The 18,325-nt window shown below is 40.5% G+C and overlaps 1 protein-coding gene across 1 annotated transcript; it reads left to right on the top strand.

The window, feature by feature from the left end:
• The first annotated feature begins 279 nt into the window (after positions 1-279).
• HINT1 (histidine triad nucleotide binding protein 1) lies at positions 280-4,241 on the top strand. The gene is made up of 3 exons (XM_066568976.1): positions 280-436; positions 3,021-3,125; positions 3,898-4,241. The coding sequence occupies exons 1-3, from the start codon at positions 326-328 to the stop codon at positions 4,060-4,062; spliced, it is 381 nt and encodes a 126-aa protein (XP_066425073.1). The 5' UTR covers positions 280-325; the 3' UTR covers positions 4,063-4,241.
• Positions 4,242-18,325: the final 14,084 nt, after the last annotated feature.

The following is an 18,325-nucleotide window of genomic DNA, read 5'->3' as shown; positions in this document are numbered from 1 at the left end:
GTTGGATTAGATAAATAATACTGCTGCCCACAACAACCTCTCCCGGGACTGCACTACTTTTGTAGAGTCACCTTTCACTTCGCAGCGGTGATCCCTGCGCGGAGCATGCAATAGTTCTTTCCCCCGGATCCCTCCGCGATTCCCGGGTCAGCGAGGGCGCGGCAGTGCGGTGGGCGGAGACCAGCGGGACAATGACAGGCGAAACCGCCAATCAGACGGGTGGACACGGCCAGGGGCCGGCGTTGGCCCAATGAGTGACGAGGGGGCGTGGCCGTGGGGGAAGGCGGGGCTGAAGGCCGGCGGGAGCCGCGCGGGAGCCGCCGCCATGGCTGACGAGATCAGCAAGGCGCAGGCGGCGCGTCCCGGCGGGGACACCATCTTCGGGAAGATCATCCGCAAGGAGATCCCCGCCAACATAATCTACGAGGACGAGCAGGTGCGCGCTGTGCAGGGGCCGGGGACGTCGTGGAGGCGCTCGGAAAAGCGGTGGGGCGGGCGGTGCGTCCCCGCCCTTCCCTGCGCCCTCCCCGGAGCTGCATTGGGCTCCTTGCCAAGGGTCGAGGGTTCTCGCAGCTGGTGTGGGAGGGTAGTGGTGAAACCTTTACCCTTGCGGGTTCGGAGCAGAGCACCCCAGCTGGCTGCTTTTGCAGGTTCCGATGTGCCTCTCAATAGCCTCACAGAGGTTATGCAGCTCTGTGGGCTTTGGCAGAGAACCTCCGAGAGGGATTGCTGGTGCATCGCAGCACATTAGGGCCGAAATTAAATAATTAGCTTAAGAAGAAATGCAGCGGTTATTCCCAGAATCCAACTGGTATTTAGTGTAAGCTCTCCTCCTCTTTGTTTTCCCCACCCTTCAGATTGAAATACTGGAGCCCCATTAAGAGGGGCTTTTGCTTCTGAAATATAGGGGTTATTCTCAGTGTTCAGTAGAGACTCGCTAAGGATGCAGTTTGTCAGATTTATGTGCTTAAAAATCATGCATAGCTTAAAACAGAGTTTTCTTAATAGATGGCAGAATTGTTGCAGTTGCCTTATGCTCTGAAGAATATTAGAAATGTTCACTGCTTTCTGAAAATCGTGCTTATGTTACTGCTCTGTGTTTATGTGAAGGTGTGTGTTCTTTCCTTAGCCGGGTCAAACCTGTGAGTTTTTTCATCAGCTGCGGTGGTTGCAGCAGAGAAAGCTGCGCAGTGCTTGATTGGGAATCAGGCCACTGACTTCGCTGAGTATAAGCTGCTTTGACAGCCATTTGTGTGGAGTATTTTCTGGAAGTGTCATTACCTGCAGTGCACCACTTGGTTTTTACTTCAAAGTGCACAGAAATGTAGAACTTCTAGATTTCAGTTGACTGGTGGATGATCTTGAATTAGTTTTGTTGGCTTTATGGAGGTCTTTTTAGAGGTGGCTGGAAGTGTTAAAAGGAGAAAGGTAAGGAAAGTAATTAATAATTGACCTTCAGAGAAAGGGAACCACTGAAAAGTACAAAGTCTCTGTGGAATTATGCCTTATCACTGTTTTTCCAGTTGAATCTAAACTTCCTGAAATGAAGTTTGGTTTCTCATGCACTCATGAATTTCTGTGATTGTGTTTTTTCCTTAATGCTACTTTGGCTTTCTGTATGATAGAAAACTATTTACTTCCAATCATTTGCTCTTTAAATTCTTTGAGGCAGTTTGGCCATTTGCATTCTGCCTCCATGTGACTACATGTAATAGAAAAGCTGATTACAAAATGGTCAGCTCTAAGTATGATTTATTTAATTTGGTGCAAACAGTTTTATTCATCACTTATATACTTACTGCCCTTCCCTGTTTGGAAGAAATGAGTAGTTTATCAGAAATTCAAACTGGACGTTATCTTCTTAAACATACCTTAAAACCAGATAGATTTGATATAGAAGATAAGTTGCATAAAAGATTGATGCAAGTTGAGTTCGGCTTTTCACCAACTTTACTCTCTGTTAAAGGCACATTTCTTTTCAGAATAAAAAAGAAGTATATTTGCACAGAAAATTAACTTTATTGATTCACAAAGAAAAGTATGTAGGAAATAAGCATTTTGAAGAATGTAGGTATGTATTTTTAAGTATCCACTGCCTGTGACATAACCAGTTGCTACCAGGTGTTACGCTGTTGAACGTGATGGGAAAGTCAGAGATATCCTTGGACTAATGCTGGCAGAGTACCTCCTGTGCATCTGCACATTTGTCGAGGTTCCAGTTGGAAGTCCCAGTTCTATGGTTAGCCATTTGTACAAGGAGACACAGCTTAATTTTCTCTTGTCTACTGGCAGTTCCTAATCACCTAAATTTGATATTTAGGTGATTCATGCTGTGTATGATTGATTGTAGTTTTGGTATTTAGTCAAGGTTCAGCTAGTCACTACAGATAGATGTTTGTATTTCAAAAGTGATGCCTTTCTTTTGATTTAAGCATGTCTGAAGCAAAGCTGGTTTTAATGCATTACTCTGAAATACACGGTGCTGTTGAGAACAGAAGTCTAATATGGTCTCAATCACATAACTTCAGGATCTTTGGAATTGCCTTGCTGTCTTTGACCAAGGAAATATTCAGGCATAACTGGAAGTTGATTAGCAACTCTTTGGCATTTATTTTATTAAAAAATAAAATAAAAAATAAAATAAAATTTAAAAAAGCATTAATGTACTTTTTATAGGCATGCATGCCAACAGCTCTACGAGTTGTTATGCATGTGTTGCAGTAAAAAATCTTGAACCTGATTGCATATTGCTTTACTGAGAAGGCTGTAGCTTTTAAACAGTACTTTACAAAGCAGTGATTTTTTTTCAGTGGGTCTTGGTAAAGCAGTGTTTTGTGTTTAGAAATTAAAGGATGTAGAATAATATATCACTCAAGAAAATTTAACATCACTGCTTATGTTTGGGATATCTGGTATGGGATATCTGGCTGAAGTATGTATTTAGTGGGGCATATTGATTTACTGAAACTCTTACCTTTCTCCAAAACAAACTGTATTTTATCTGCTTTCTGTTCCTCCAGTGCCTTGCGTTCCATGATATTTCACCCCAAGCTCCAACACATTTCTTAGTGATTCCTAAGAAGCCAATTGTCAGATTGTCTGAAGCGGAAGATTCTGATGAATCTGTAAGTACTCTAAAGGTTTTCTGTACAGCAAACTGTGCTTCTCATTACTCCATAATGTACTAGGCTGTCCCCCTTTTCCTCTTGACATTTCAAAGAGGCAAAGTAGTTTTCTGATAGTCTAATGCTTGTCCTCTAGCTTAAAAGATAATGGAGTTAAGGTTTTTCAGTAAAATTAGCCAGAGAAAGCAAAATATATCTGTGCATGTATTTTCCATGCAAAATGAATTGGTATTTGTTATTTAACAATCCTGATGTCTGTTTTCATTGTTTGCATGCAACAGTACTTACTCTAATATAGGCTTGGGGGTTTTTAGCAGGTCAGAGGTGAAGAAAAGGAAGGTTAGCTGAGAGGTGCTGAATATTTCATTTGTTACTAAAAACATCAAGCTCAAAGATTTTGTAAGCTTTACATGGTAAGATAAAGTTTCTTTTCCACCAGAATTATATATGTGTTCAGAAGAAGTAGTGGGGGCTTTAACCATGAAGTAAATGTAGCTTCTATGACACTTTTGTTGTCTGTTACTGCCTGGCTTGAGAAAGATCAAAAGTTCTATTTTCCCCCTATATTATGTATAGGCAGTCTTCATAGTTTTCTTGGAAAGTGTCAGTTGCAGGCAGGCAACAATTTGAAGAGCAGTGGCTGAATTTCTGAGAATTAACTTACTGGCTTATTGGTTCTCTGCTCTCATTCCTTCCCTTCCTGCCCTTTCCCCTTTTTTGTGTGTTTTCTGTTGGTTGTTTCTTTCTTTTTTTTTTTTTCTTTCTCCTCCAGCTTCTCGGGCATTTAATGATTGTTGGCAAGAAGTGTGCTGCTAACCTGGGCCTGACCAATGGATTCCGGATGGTTGTGAATGAAGGGCCTGAGGGTGGGCAGTCGGTCTATCACGTACATCTCCATGTTCTGGGTGGTCGCCAGTTGGGCTGGCCTCCTGGCTAAGATTTGTACACCACAGGAGTCAACTGCATGCATACAAGTTACCACCAAATAGATTTAATATGTCGTCCATCAATGTGGCCACTGTTAGTGTATTGTTTTTTTTTTTAATGTGTGTCTACACAGGGTAATAAATGCTCTGAACAACATTCGCACAATAAAGATTAAGCATGTGGGAATCATCTCTGTCTGGTGTGCCTTACTGATGGAAACACTTCTGAAGTTGAAATTATGTTCTCTGAAGTTTAAAGCACAAAACATGTTTCAGTCTGCTAACAAGTCTTCTGTAGGTACTGATTTGCCAAGGCATTCAAAATCTAAAGGTGCAAACACTTATTAGACTTTCATGTCCTCTGGGAAGAAATCTAAGCTTTTAGAATGTGGTATGTAAATATTTGTAAAGCCAGTGTAGGCTGCTGCTGAAACTTCTAAAAAGTGAAATTCCAAACATGCTGTTCAAGGGCTGCGTCCGTACAGTATGTTGGGAGCAGACATTCTAAGGCTCCATTTTTCCACTGAGAATGGGTAAAATGATAGTCTTAATGGCAGCTGCTATAGTTCTGTAGTGCATGGGTGATTTTGATCAAATTGAGGACTTGAAATTAAAATACTGAACTGTTATAAGATGTTCAAGGCATTTCTTGGCATGTAAGCAGCATGATATAAAATGTATATATGTATCTTTTAGATTCCAGATTTTAGTGAGCAAATCTTTCCGTTAATAGTACTTTCTCTGTTGCTGCATACAGTTGTTCATGCAACATGCTCATCAGATCTCCAAGACAAATTTTCTTGAAATTAGGAGTACAGATGTGTCTGCCAGTGTAAAAATAGAGCACCTGTTCTTTCTAATAAAATTAAGTCACAACTGACTAGTTTTTATGATCAAGATAACCTATAAGCCTCAGATGCCTTGATAAAAGCTGGTTGCTTGTGAGCATCTAAAGTGTTAAAGAAATGTGGGAGTGTATGTAAAGACTGTACAGGTAAAAGCAGTGAATTTTATTTTCTTTTCAGATATAACTTGAAAGTTCGGTAAAGCCATTTGAGTTAATTCAACCAGAAAATACTCTGTAAGTATTTCAGAATGTTCTGAGCTTTCAGAGTTTTACCCTAAGATGTGACTTAAACAGGAAAATCAGCTGATGCTTCTGAAGAAGGTTGGTCTATAGTTGAGTTAGGAATAAACACATGGTTCTGTAGTGGTGGCATAATGGCTCTTCTCTTGTTTAACTTGCTTAGAAGTAAAGAAGAAAACCACCCAAACCCCAGAGGTACAGCATCCCTGAGCAGAAACGGAATGCGTATCACAAGAATGAAGTATCACAAGCAGTCACAGTGGGGGGGCAGTAAAGGTTTGTGGCTGGCAAACTGGCTATCAGAATGAGTTCATGGAAGGCCCTTAAGGATGGTGAGATGAACTGTTGGCATCCACATATGGGAAAGGGCACGTGACATATGTGTACTGCTTTGACTTCCCTAATTTCTGTTGTATGTGTCCTTTTTACCAACACTGGCATATGTGATTTGAAGTGTACTGGTGAAGTTTTCACAGCGGAACGCTGTATGAAAGTAACTCTGTAAAACTTCTGTTGCTTTACTTGGAATCTTGGGAGATATGTTTGCAGATCTATGCAGATATGTGCTTTGGGAAGGTAAAAAGACTTTGAAGAGAGGGCAGAACCACGAATCTTGCAAAGATAGCCATGAGGCCAGCTTGCTAACCAATTTAATTGTGCTTAGGTTTCAGATGAGTACCTTCTGGATTGATGCTCAAATGATTCTGAGTTCAGACCATGGTGTACTCATGTGGGAAAAATAAAATCAAAGGAAAACTCTTCCCTAATTTGTGCATGTAGGAAGTGGGAAAACTGGGCATTAGCTGAAACCTTCTGCCTCAAAATCACTTTCCTCTTTCCACAGTCCAAGACCAACCTCCTTGTCATCAGTTTTCTTCTGCTTGCATTGCTTTTACTTTTGTGGCAAGGTGATGACTCTAGTACCGCTAGTCTGTGATTTCTAAGGGCACTTAACAAAGAGATGTGTTAACTGCATCACAGGGAGACAGCAAACTTCATCTTAGGAAAAACCAGGGCAATGGGCATAAGAAAGTAATTAAACTACATGTCCTTTTACTCTACATTAGTGATAGATCTGAAACACCCAGTGGAAGACCTTGATCTCTCAAGTAGTCAAATGTTGTTGAATGACAAAAGCCTGTGAGCAATCCAAGGATTTCACCTGTATATAATCTTCTTTATAGGCTGAAGGTAGAAACAATTTACCTGACTTAAGTACAGGCTGATGTATAATCTGTGTCCACTTAATGGAATGATTGAGCTAGGCAACATCTAACATTAATCTCTGTAAACTCCCTGACGTATCAGGAGGTTGTTTCGGTTTATCAGAGATAGGAATGCAGTAGAGAATGTGTTTGGAAGCAACAGGGAGTTTGTGGCTTGTCATTTAAGGAAGACTGCATTATTACTGTAAGCTGTAGTGGTTTCTGGTGGAATTTGTGTCTAATCTTCCAGATAATCTGTTACATCACTGTTAATCAGAGACCACTTGACTATCTGAGAGCTACACTGCATGTGTGAAATTTATGTCAGTTTTTAAAATGTCAGATACTGAGTTTGAAGTAACACTTCCTAGGTATAAAAATTTGCACTCTTTTGGGTATTGAACTGTCCAGTTTTGTTGTGCCAAGCTGTCCACATGGACCCACGGAGTTCTTGAAAATCCCATGACAGTAACAATTGCAGGTTTGGAAAGTCATCCTGACTGAGGCTACATTTGTCTTATTTTTACCTTTCTGTTTGCTGTTTTCTTGTGTGTTAGAACTCATTTTTGTGGACCACACTCAATTCTTGTGGCGTTTCTCTCAGGAGCAGTGTGTTGATATTTTAGTTGATTGTGTTTATGTTTGCTATGGATTTAAATACAAAGTTCTGTCTTGATTTATTTTCTGCTCCAGTTACTGGGGGGGAAAACCAGCATTGCAACAATTCTTTTTACTTCTTAACAGATAGGAAATGTCTGGTAAACTGGAGAAATTTTATCTTGTTTTATTGTGACTTCCAGTTAATAATTTCTTTCTTTTTGAGAAACTATGGGTACTCCAGCTAGTTCACAGCTGAGCTTGAAAGAACTGGGGGAAAATCAAAATCTAGACTAATGGTGCTGTGCAGAGCCGTTTGTCAGTTTTAGCCATTAGATATGTGCCCTATACCTGTCTGTCATCAGGGATTTGAAGAGGAAATGTGGTTTTTCATTGGACTGTGATGTGGTTACACACAACATTTAGGTAATTACAGGGCTGACAGGTGGGAGAAAAAACTTGAGTCTGAACTAAAATTCAGTCTTTTATGTAGAAGTTGAAGAGGGAGTGATGATTTAAGGTGAAGTCTGAACTAAAATCCAGTCTTTTAGGTAGAAGTTGAAGAGGGAGTGAGGATTTAAGGAGCAGTCACTGCTTTAGTAACTGGGTTAGGACCATGATTCTTTGGTGATAGGAAAGTTGAGAAATACTCCTTTTGATTGGGAAGCTTCAAGACTGCAAATTGTCCTGAGAAAGAGAAGATCTTGAGAGAAAAAATATGTAGAGATTCCAGAAGAAAGAGACCACCTCTTCTCTATTTGTGTAAAAGTGAAAAAGAACCAGCAATTCTGTGTGCAAGGGATAAAAACCGTAAGTATTGGCCAGTGTGGGTGGTTCTGTATGTTGGAAACCCAGCAACACCTATGAAGATTGTTGTACATGATGGTCTTGGAGGTCATTTCCAATCTTGATTCTGTGATTCTGACATGTTACAGAGTAGATGTGAACGTGGTTAATTTAGTCTTGCTAAACTTGCTCAAAACACAGTCTCACTGGAGAGAATGCTCTTAGGATGTGAAGGATAAAGGGACAAAAACTGAGGCTGGAGCTGTAGTTGCTGACCCCTTTTTTGTGAAGGATTTGTAGTGTTGGTTTGTTTGAAGATCAAGGACTGGTCAGTCTCTTACAACAGACTTCAGTATCAGAGAAGACAGTTGAGAATAATTGTACTCCGAAACAATCAGGTATTTTTATTTTGTTGCCATGATATCTGTACTTCTGTCAGATTTTCATAGAGCAGAATCATAGAATATCCTGAGTTTGAAAGGATCCATCAGGATCATGGACTTGTCGTGCTGTGCAGGACACCCCAAGAATCACCCCCTGTGCCTGAGAATGTTGTCAAAAGGCTTCTTGAACTAGGCAGGCTTGGTGCTGTGACTACTTTACCAGTGCCAAGCCACCCACTTGGTGAAAGATCTTTTCCTGATATCCAACCTAAATCTTTTCTGACTCAGCTTCATGCCATATCCTCAGGACCAATCACTGGTCATAAGAGTGAAGAGATTGGTCCCTGCCCCTCTGTTTTGCCCTGTGTGGATGTTGAAGACCCCAGTGAGGTCTCCCCTTAGTCCCTCTCCTCCAGGCTGAACAGACCAAGTTACCTCAGCTGCTCCTCATACTTCTTCCCCTCCAGACCCTTCACCATCCTTGTGGCCCTGCTTTGGATGCTCTCCAGCAGCTTCATCGTCTTTTTCATATTGTGGCACTTACAACTGCCCCCAGCACTCAAGGTGAGGCCTCGCCAGTGCAGAGCAGAGTGGCACAATCCCCTCTCTTGCCTGGCTGCTGATGCTGGGCCTGATGCACCCCATGACACAGTTGGCCCTCCTGGCTGCCAGGGCACTGCTGACTTGTGTTCAACTCACCCTCGACCAGGACCCCCAGTGCAGCACTGCACTCCAGCCTCTTGTTCCAAGGTTTGTCCATACACCCAGGGTTGGCCCATCCCAGGGGCAGAATGTGGAACTTGCCCTTGTAAAACTTCATAGGGTTGGGGTTGCTGATTGCCCAGCCCTCTTGATTTGTCAAAGTCTGCAGAGCCTCCCTCTCTGTACTTGAGGGACTTGACAGCTCCTCCCAATTTAGTGTTGTTGGCTAACTTAATATTTGTTTGAGTCCTCTGTCCAAGACATTTATGAAGATGTTGAAGAGAAGTAGGCCTGTTGAATTTTGTCAGTGTAGAAATTCTGTTATTGTGGAGAAGATAATAAATTTTCTAGAAACTTAATGAAACATCATACTGATATTTGAAAGATCTACACTATATGTGGAAAATTCCCATTCTTTTGGGTCATAGATGAGAAGGAGAGCATACTGCCTTGCTTTGTGGCTTGTATTTTGTAGAAAGCTCTAAAGGCCCCTAGAGTTGTATCCTCTTGCAAAATAGGAACAGGTCTGTCAGTTCATTCATGAAATACGCATCTGCTTCAGGTACTTTATTTTTCTTCTCAGAGAGTGCCAGTCTTTAAGTGCTGTTTTATTTAAGGAGGTATGATCAGTATTTTTGACAATGTCAGCTAGCACTTTCTGAGGCATCTGAGTTGGACCCACAGGCTTTAGTCTCTTACAAGGTCATTTATCCTTGCAGAGTGGAGATACTGCTTTATATCCCTATGCTTCTGTTTTATTCTTAGAGTAAGATCTAAACTACAGTTTAGATGTGTGGCATGTACAGAATAGCAATTCCAGAAGCACAATTTCAGAAAGAAAATATCTGGGGGGAAAAGGAGAAGGAGAGGTTATAGGAAAAATCCTCTTTATTTTATTGCATGGCATAGTATATTTCTGTTTTTTCTCTCTGGGTACTTTGCTAAGTGCTCAGGTGTAGGAATCTGGAAGTGAAGCTCCTGAGCATGGTTGCTCTTTCATGGTATAGCTCCATGCTAGGTACGGTGTCCCCCTGTCAGATAACTTTTTTGGCAAGCCAAGGGAAGCTCAGTGCCTTGATTTGCATCAAAACTTATCCACCTGTCCATAACATTTATGATCTCTTGCACAGACCTGAGGTTCCAGTGAGCTATGGTGACAAACCTAACATCACAATACTTGGAATGCATTCAGTGATTAAGTTGCAAGTCGTACTGCTAATAATATTATTTATTTTATCTTCATTATATTTTCTGGAAAAGGATTTAACTTGATTTAATTTTTAGTCCTAAAGCAATATCCTGTAAGTTGTGTTTGGGTCTTAGTTTATTTAGAACTGTTTGGTTTATGCTTGATGGAATTAATCAGCTCATTACTGCCTTTTTTGTAGTTAGAAAAACCTAATTTGATTCTTAATATTGTGGGGTTTTCTGTCATTTAGCAGCACAGCAGCATCCACAAAATTACTTCTGTTTTTATTCACAGTAGAGAAAAAACATGCGTTTGCTTTTCCAGCTGTGACACGACAACATTCAAGTTTTGAATCAGAAGATGTGAAGTGAGAGTCATGGTACAGCTCACTTTCCGCTCTGAGGCACCTTGTTGATTTCATCTTGGTCTCCCTGGAGACTCCACTTATCTTTAAGTCATAAACTAGCCTAGGGCCTTCCTCTGTTATTTCTGCACAAACAGAATGGAATTTCAGCTTCATGGCCAAACAAGATCCATTGGGCTGTATCCAGTAGTTAGAATGCTTATTTATATTCAGTGAAGCTTAGCTTGGAGAAATGTAGAAAATACTATCACTCTGGTCTAGATGTGTTGAACACTAACATGAGGATCAGGCTAATGTTTTGCAAAGGAAGATGGGAACAACAAGAGGGTAGAATTATATTCCTGTATTTGAAGCTCAAGTCGTCTATCTCATAGTAACAGCATTTGGGATAGAATATGGTGACTGCTTTGAGTGCTAAACATAGGATGCAGGGGTAGACATTTTTTAATAATTAGTGTTTTCCTTCAGACTGCTTTTCAATTAAAAGAAGAAAAAGTTCTGACTCTGTGACATGTGTCCTGATATTGCTGAGGTGATAGTATGTAACATCTCACTTTGTGTGTGAATTACGCTGTAATCAAACTTGTCCTCTTTGAAAAAATACAGGTAAACACAGACCTTTCTGGAGATAACCAGACCAAACAAATTGGTTCCTTGGACATTAAAGCACTTGTGTGTCAAGGATGGTGTTCTGTCTGAGGTTTTTGGATCTGGCTGAGCTACACATCTCTGTCATCTTTACTATCATTATCTTCAGACTTGAAAGAGAGGCCATGTGTGTTACAGAAACCATCTGCATAAGTAAAAGTGTCATTTTTATTGGAGAGAAATAAAAAGTATTTATGAAATTCTTCCAGACCTTTACAGCAGCACATTCATCTTTGTAAGAGGTTTCAGCTTAGACTGGTTATGATTAGTGGTACTACTTCTTCATCAGTATATTAAGAAAGTGATTTCCTGAGTTTATCCATGTATTATTGCTGGAAAAGAAGAAATTAGCAGAATAACCATCCTTGTCTTTAAAAGAAGAGACTTCTTGAGTCAGCTTGTAGATGAGATCCCATGAGAAGTAGCTGTGGAGAAGTCTAAGACAGCTTTTTGATTGCCAAGAACAGCCTCCTTCGGGGATAGTAGCAGCATGTTTTGAAATTCACAGACTGAGGGGATGTCTCAGGGGGTCCACATGGTTGAATGGGCAACTCTGAACTCAAGTGCAAAAACCACTTCTATACCAGTGGAAGGGAGGGATAGGAGGGAAGAAATGGAGGGAGGAAGGAAAAGAGGAAGGGTCATTTCTCATGTGTTGTTGAAGAGCCCAGTGCAGCTGGAACTGAAATCTGTGATAGATGAGAAGGGCAGCAAGGACTGTTAGGGCTGCCTAAGCAGCAAGAGCAGTCTAAGGAACATGTAGACCTGATGAAAAGATGAGGTGGTAGACCTAGTGACACAATAGGAAATAGAAAAGGCTGAGTAGCATTTTTTGCTCTTTCTTTTTTGATAATTTCTGCTGTCAGGTCTCCTAAGACTCTGTACACAGAGGCCAAGTTTGGACTATGGCAAAGAAAGTTGAGTTAAAGACTTCTTAAGCTAGACTTATGGAGAAGGTCATGGAACTGAATGAAGTGCATCCAGTGCTACTAAGGATACTGGTCAATGTCACTATGAAACCTTTCTCTGTGACATTCAAACAGTTACAATGCCAGGGTGAACTACATTATGATTAGAAGAAGGCACACATCACAGCTAGCCTGAAGAAACATAAGATGGATTTGGGGAATTTCAAGCCTAATTGAAGTCTCCAGTAGATCATTGAGCCAGTCTTCCTGGAAATAATTTCTAGACCCATCAGAAAAAGGTGATCAAGAAAAGCAAGCACAGAGTTACCTGTTCAGATTGTGCCCGACCAACCTGATTGCCTCATACAACGATGTGATTAACAATGAGAGTGTGGAGAGAACAAAACAGAACACAGCCTCTTTGTATCTGAAGGGGACAAACATGACTGGATTGGTACAATTCCAGGTGGGTGGAAAACTGGCTGGACTTACTGGTTCAAAGGGTAAGGGTTCAAATAGTAGCTGGTTAGGCATGGCATTCCTCAGGGTTTTGAATTGCTAACATTTACTGTCTTCATCAATCACCTAGAAAGTGGGATGGAGTACACCCTCAGGACATTCACAGGTGACATAAAATTGGGAATGGGAATGATTGATAAGCTGGATGTCAGGGTTGGTACTCAGAGGCATGAGAGGTTGAAAGAACAGACTGATTGGGACCTTTTGAAGTTCAACAAAGGTTCTGAGCCCTGCATTTGGAAGGGATCAGTTTCATACAGCAGGTACACTCGGGATTGACTGGCTGCAAAGCTTTCTTGCAAAGCAGAATCTCAGAAGTCTAGTGAACAAAAAGTGTAAGAAAAGTCAGCAGGATTCCCTTTGCAGCCATGAAAGCTGAGCCCACCCTGTGCAGCATTAGGAACGGTTTAATTGAGGGAATTCATTAATCCTCTAAATTCAGCATTTATGAGGTATTGCCTGGAGTGCTTTGTGCAGCTTGGGCTCATTAGTATGAGAAAGATGCAGACATACAGGAAGGAGTTCAGTGGTGAGCCACTGAGACAGTTGCTGAAGTGCACAATATTCAAAACTCTCAGACTCTCAAATATTCAGACTCTCAAAGAGAGTCCGAGAAATGGTGTTGTTTTGTTTTGAAGAGGGAATGGTTTGAAGGGGGCTATATCTCTGCAGCTTTTTAATGGATGGTTGTAGAGAATTCAGGTTTTTGGAGGTGTAGAGGGAAAGGGTAAGAATCAATGGGCTGATGTTGCAGCAGGTGAAGTTCTGAGTAGGAATATTAGGAAAGATTTCCTAATGGTGAGAAAGGTTAAATGCTGGAGAAGATTGCTTAGAGAGACTGTGGAGACTGGAGATGATGCTCAAAGCTTGACTAGACAAGACTCAGCAATGTTATCTGACTTAAAAGTTGTCTCTCATCTGAGCAGAAATGTGGACTAGAGAGTCACTAAAGATCTCTTCCAAAATTGTTCTGTGGTTCCATTAGCAGCAGCATAATCTTCTACAAAGAGTAAAAATAAAGTGATGGAAAGAAAGTCATAAGGCAAAAAACCCAATCAAAATTATAGAACTGAAATAAAAAACATGTGAGGAAGAAGAGTTGGTTGTATCTGAAATCCTGTAATTTTGAAATTTAAATGTAATGAGACTTTATATGTTTGTATAGAATTTATGCAGTATCTTCTGTCTTGAGGCAGAGAGAAAAGCCATATTAAGCTGCTCATTGTTAGCCACAATTAATTATAAATCAATGTCTGGAAATAATCAGAATGTGGAACACATTTATTGCAAACACAAAAAAAAGAGAAGAGAACCCAAAAAAATGGAACAAAGGAGAATTAGAGCTCTTATGCAGTTATGAGCAGACTGGATATTCTGTATTGAAAGATGCATGATTGTTTCTTGTTTTATAGGATATAAATTTTCAAAGAAGCCTGAAGAATGTGTTCCTACCCCCCTTGCATTCCCTCGTGGATTTGCAGCTATCTTGGGATGCTACTCAGCTGCTGTTAATTCCCATGTGAACTCAGAAAAAGCAGATTAACTTGATATTGTATTAATAAACTGTCTGGTAATGGTTACAGACAAACAAAAAGCTGTTCTGTAGGAGTTCTGAAGCTCCAATCCCCGAACTTTTGGTTGGATCTTAGTCCTCTTCTGTCTTCATAAGAAGCAGTGAAAACTTGTAAAAAATAAAGTGAAAAGTTGTACTTGTTACATACTTGCCAATATTGTAAATCTTGCAAAGATTTATGAAGCTACTTTGTTAAGTTGGTACTGTGATGTAATCAAACAGGAAAAAGTATCATCTGTGAACTAGATTTTTCTATCTTTTGAAATAATAATAGAGGAGGATTAAGGAATAGAAAAATGACAGTATTTTGTGAGCACAAATGTTGAAAACCATCTTCACAGCCTTGAAAGAAGTGACCTGCAGCAGTTGGCTGGCTAATCTAGGTACTTGTGGCTGCCAGACATTAAAATCCGTCCTCTTTTCTTTCCCTCAGCAAAATAAGTTACTGATGGCTAGCACTACATTTTTTTTTACTTGCTGTGATCAGTCTGACATTTTTGTAGCTCCCATTTGAAAAACACTGGGATGAATTTAAACAAAATAACTCTAAATTAGGCTTTCACAAGGACATTTTTTATTTTTTATCTTTGACTTCTAGACCGTTATGAAATGTACTGCATCTGATGTGTTTCAAAAGTGATATGACAAAATGAGGTTACAAAATGGAATTTTGAGAATTTGATCCATTGTAAATGGAACAATGAGTAACTGAACAAAATAGAATGAGAAAGACTATGACAATCACAAGTTTAATAATTATGAAGTGTAATGGAAAGGAAGAAGGTGAATCTCAAGACAGGTAACAGGATAAGGGGATGCTGAGAGGAAATTAAATAAATATGGGTTACTGAACATTACTTCAGGTCCAGGTACTGGGTATTGCAGTAAGTATAGTTTTAATGTGTATTTTATTGAAGTGTTTTTCAAATGCTCTTAACAGACATTTGCATTTGTAATTTGCACTGATTTCTGTGGGATCCATTCAGCCCTTCCTGAGCACTTCTAAAAATTCCTCATGTCCTGTCTGCTACACCAGGGCATATTAAAATATTAAAATGTGTGAAAAATCATTCCAGTAGTGAGAAATACTGTTTTCCAATGAAAGACTTCCTGATTCTAGTGTGCGTTCTGTAACTGAAAATGACATGGGCTTTGTAGGCGGGTGCCGTGAAAAATGCCACCCCCAGGTATCGGCGGCGAAGCGCCGTTGTCTCTTTGTTACAAGCGGCAGGCTGTGTTTCCCGGGGCGCCAGGGATGCTGCTGCCGTGGAGCGGCGGGTGAGATGGCCGAGCCCCGCTCCGTGCTGTGCTGCCCGGCCGCGGCCACGCGGGGGCAGCCCAGGAGCGCGCTTGGGCTCTGCCCTTCGGCGTGACGGCGCCTGCATGCTGATGGCAAAAGTTGTAACAAAGAGAGGTGCTGCGGGCTTTTAAATGGCTTCTCCTCTGATGCGCACTGCTTCTGGTTTGCAAAACAGCATTTGTCACTTCAGCGTGGTTTAGACTGCCTTTTTTCAGAGTTTTAGCTTCTAATTAGCTGAATACAGTCTTAGGAGCTGCAGTGTGTTAGTTTACGAAAAAGTCTTGCTGGTGTCCTTGTGCATTGATTGCCCTTGAGAATTCATTACGTACGCTCATGTTTATACAAACTTGATGTTTCTGGAGGATCCTTTTCAAAAATTATTAATGTAAGTCCTACAAAGATGATGCACATTTCATATTTTGAAGATGGCATGTGTAAAAACTTGTCTTTACATCTATTATATAGTCACTGCAGGGACATAAAACATAGGTGGTTGCATAACTCTTTACAATAGAAATTCTATCTTTGTTGTCTCATGATTCAGACAAGTACTGGATGGTTGCAGTGTATCATTACATTTCTAGAACTATATGAGAACCTTTAGCGGAAAAGGGTCATTGAAAAATCTCTGAGTAATAATTCAAAATAACAGCCACTTAGCTGTAATTATATAACAATGCAACCTTTTTTTCAGAAATGCTTCGGATTTATGCACAATACTATAAATGCCCCTACTGAATAATGCTGTAGTCACTTAACATTGACTGAAAACACCACTTTTTAAAAATCACTCTTCAGGTGAATTGCATTTCAGTTTGGAGGAGCATTAAGGTACAAAATGGGGACTGCAATGCCAAATACCAAATGTCAAGAGTATTCTGAATCTCACTGGTTCTTTCATTTTGGTGGGGTTTTATTTGTTTTTTTTTTTTTTTTTTTTGTGGGTTTTTTTTTTTTTTTTGTTGTTGTTGTTTTGGTTGCTTACTTGCTTGCTTTTCTTGGTTTTGTTTTGTTTTTGTTTTTAGTTTTTCTGTAATATTTTTTCCCCTGTAAGTGGGATTCTTGTATCTCATTCACCGATTCTCTCCTTCCATGTGTTTTCATTTAAACTGCAACTGATGCCATGCATGCCTCAAAAACTTACTGAAGCAGGAACCAATCCTGTGCATGTCATGGACAAACACCAGACATCTCACAAGATGAGGTACTTGAATATTCTTATAGCCAGTGGCACCTGTTTGTTTGCAAGAGCATAATGAACATATGTTGTGCTGAATAAATCAATCCAGATTAGGGGAAAAAATAATCCAGTAGCACTATCTTTTGGTTAGCTGCAGAACTATGTTGGAATAGAAAGCACAATAAAATGTGCATTGCAATTCTAAAGTAGTTGTAGTAATAAACAAGAAGGCTTTTACTTCAAGTTACCCTGCTTCATCACCTATAAATATCCTTTTCAGTCTACAAGAAAAACATCTGTTTTCTCAGTATTTTATTCCTAGCAGCTGCATATATGTGCATGTCTGTACATTGCTGTTGTTAGAACAGGGAAAACAACAACGTAGGACTTACTAATTTAATCATAAACCAGATGAGACCCTTTACACAGTATGAGTCTCATTTCAGGCTTTAGGCTGATAGTGATCTGAAAATGTGAAAATGAAGTAGAGAAGTATATATTTTTTGAATCTTAATATCCAATTCAAAATAATTTTGAGAACACAACTTTCAAGCGGTAAATTGTTTTAAAGACTCGTGATATGTAATTGCAAATATTTTAGGAATTCCTCTTTCAAAATGTACATTGTTCTAAGGGTTTTGTTATTAAAAAATGGAAAGCAAAGGTAGTGAAAACTACCTTTTTTAGGTAGGTAGGTATAGTACAGCCCTTTTATTGGGTTGCGTGCCAGGTTTTGGTAGTGGGGCTGTTTGTGGGGGTCCTACAGGGGTGGCTTCTGTGAGAAGCTGCCAGAAGCTTCCTTGTGTTCAGCAGAGCCATCCCAGGCAGCTCCAAGATGGATATGCCACTGGCCAAGATGGGCACTTCTACCAGTTAGAAGTGATGGTAACATCTCCTTGATAACTTCTTTAAGAAAAAGAAAAAGAAAAAAAAAAGGGTTATTGTACAGTTGTAATTGTGGCCAGAGAAGAGCAGAGTGAGAGGATCTAGAGCCCTGCGGACACCAAGGTCAGGGCAGCAGGAGAGGAAGGAGGTGCTCCAGGCACCAGAGCTGAGATTTCCCTGCAGCCCCTGGTGAAGCAGCTGTGCCCCTGCAGCCCTTGGTGGTCCATGGAGATGCAGAGGTCTGTCTACCGCGCATGGAGGAGCCCTGTGCCAGAGCAAGTAGATGCCTGGGATCGGGAAAGCTAAGGCCCAGCTGGAGCTTAATTTTATAAAGTGTGTGAGAAGTACTAAGGGCTTCCACAGGTATATTAGAAAAGAAAGACACCACTCCATACACCCCAATAAATGAGACAACTGACATGTAGACACTGAAGAGTTCAAGAGTTTTTGCTGATAATTCTCTTCCTGCTGCTTTCAAGTCCCTGCATGTCAAGGGAGGAGCCAGAGGAATGTAGTTGCATCTACCATAAGAGATCAGGCTCAAGACCATCTAAAAACCTAAAAATACGGGACAGAATACCTAAAAATATGGGGCAGAATGAGATGCATTCTGAAAGAGTCCTGAGGCAACTAGCAGATGTAATTGCTAATCCAAAAGCTCAATGTCCAAATAGAAATACTGAATGCTGTCCCTCAAGAGTCCATACTGGGACCAATACTATTCAGTACCTTCCTATCAACATAGACAGTGGGAGTGAGTACATCCTCAGAAAATTTGCAGATAGAGATGGAGAAAAGGCCAACTGCAAGGTCCTGTACCTGGTTTAGGGCAGTGACCAATATCAGTATTTGTTGGGAGGTGACTGGATTGATGGTAACCCTCAGAGAAAGACTAGGCCGTATTGGCAGATGAAAAATTAGATGTGTAAGCTCTCAATTTGCACTTGT

This window comes from Molothrus aeneus, chromosome Z (genome assembly GCF_037042795.1).
Source record: "Molothrus aeneus isolate 106 chromosome Z, BPBGC_Maene_1.0, whole genome shotgun sequence".
NCBI lineage: Eukaryota > Metazoa > Chordata > Aves > Passeriformes > Icteridae > Molothrus > Molothrus aeneus.
Note: the sequence above shows the minus strand (reverse complement) of the source record. Positions and strands in the feature narration are given on the sequence as shown.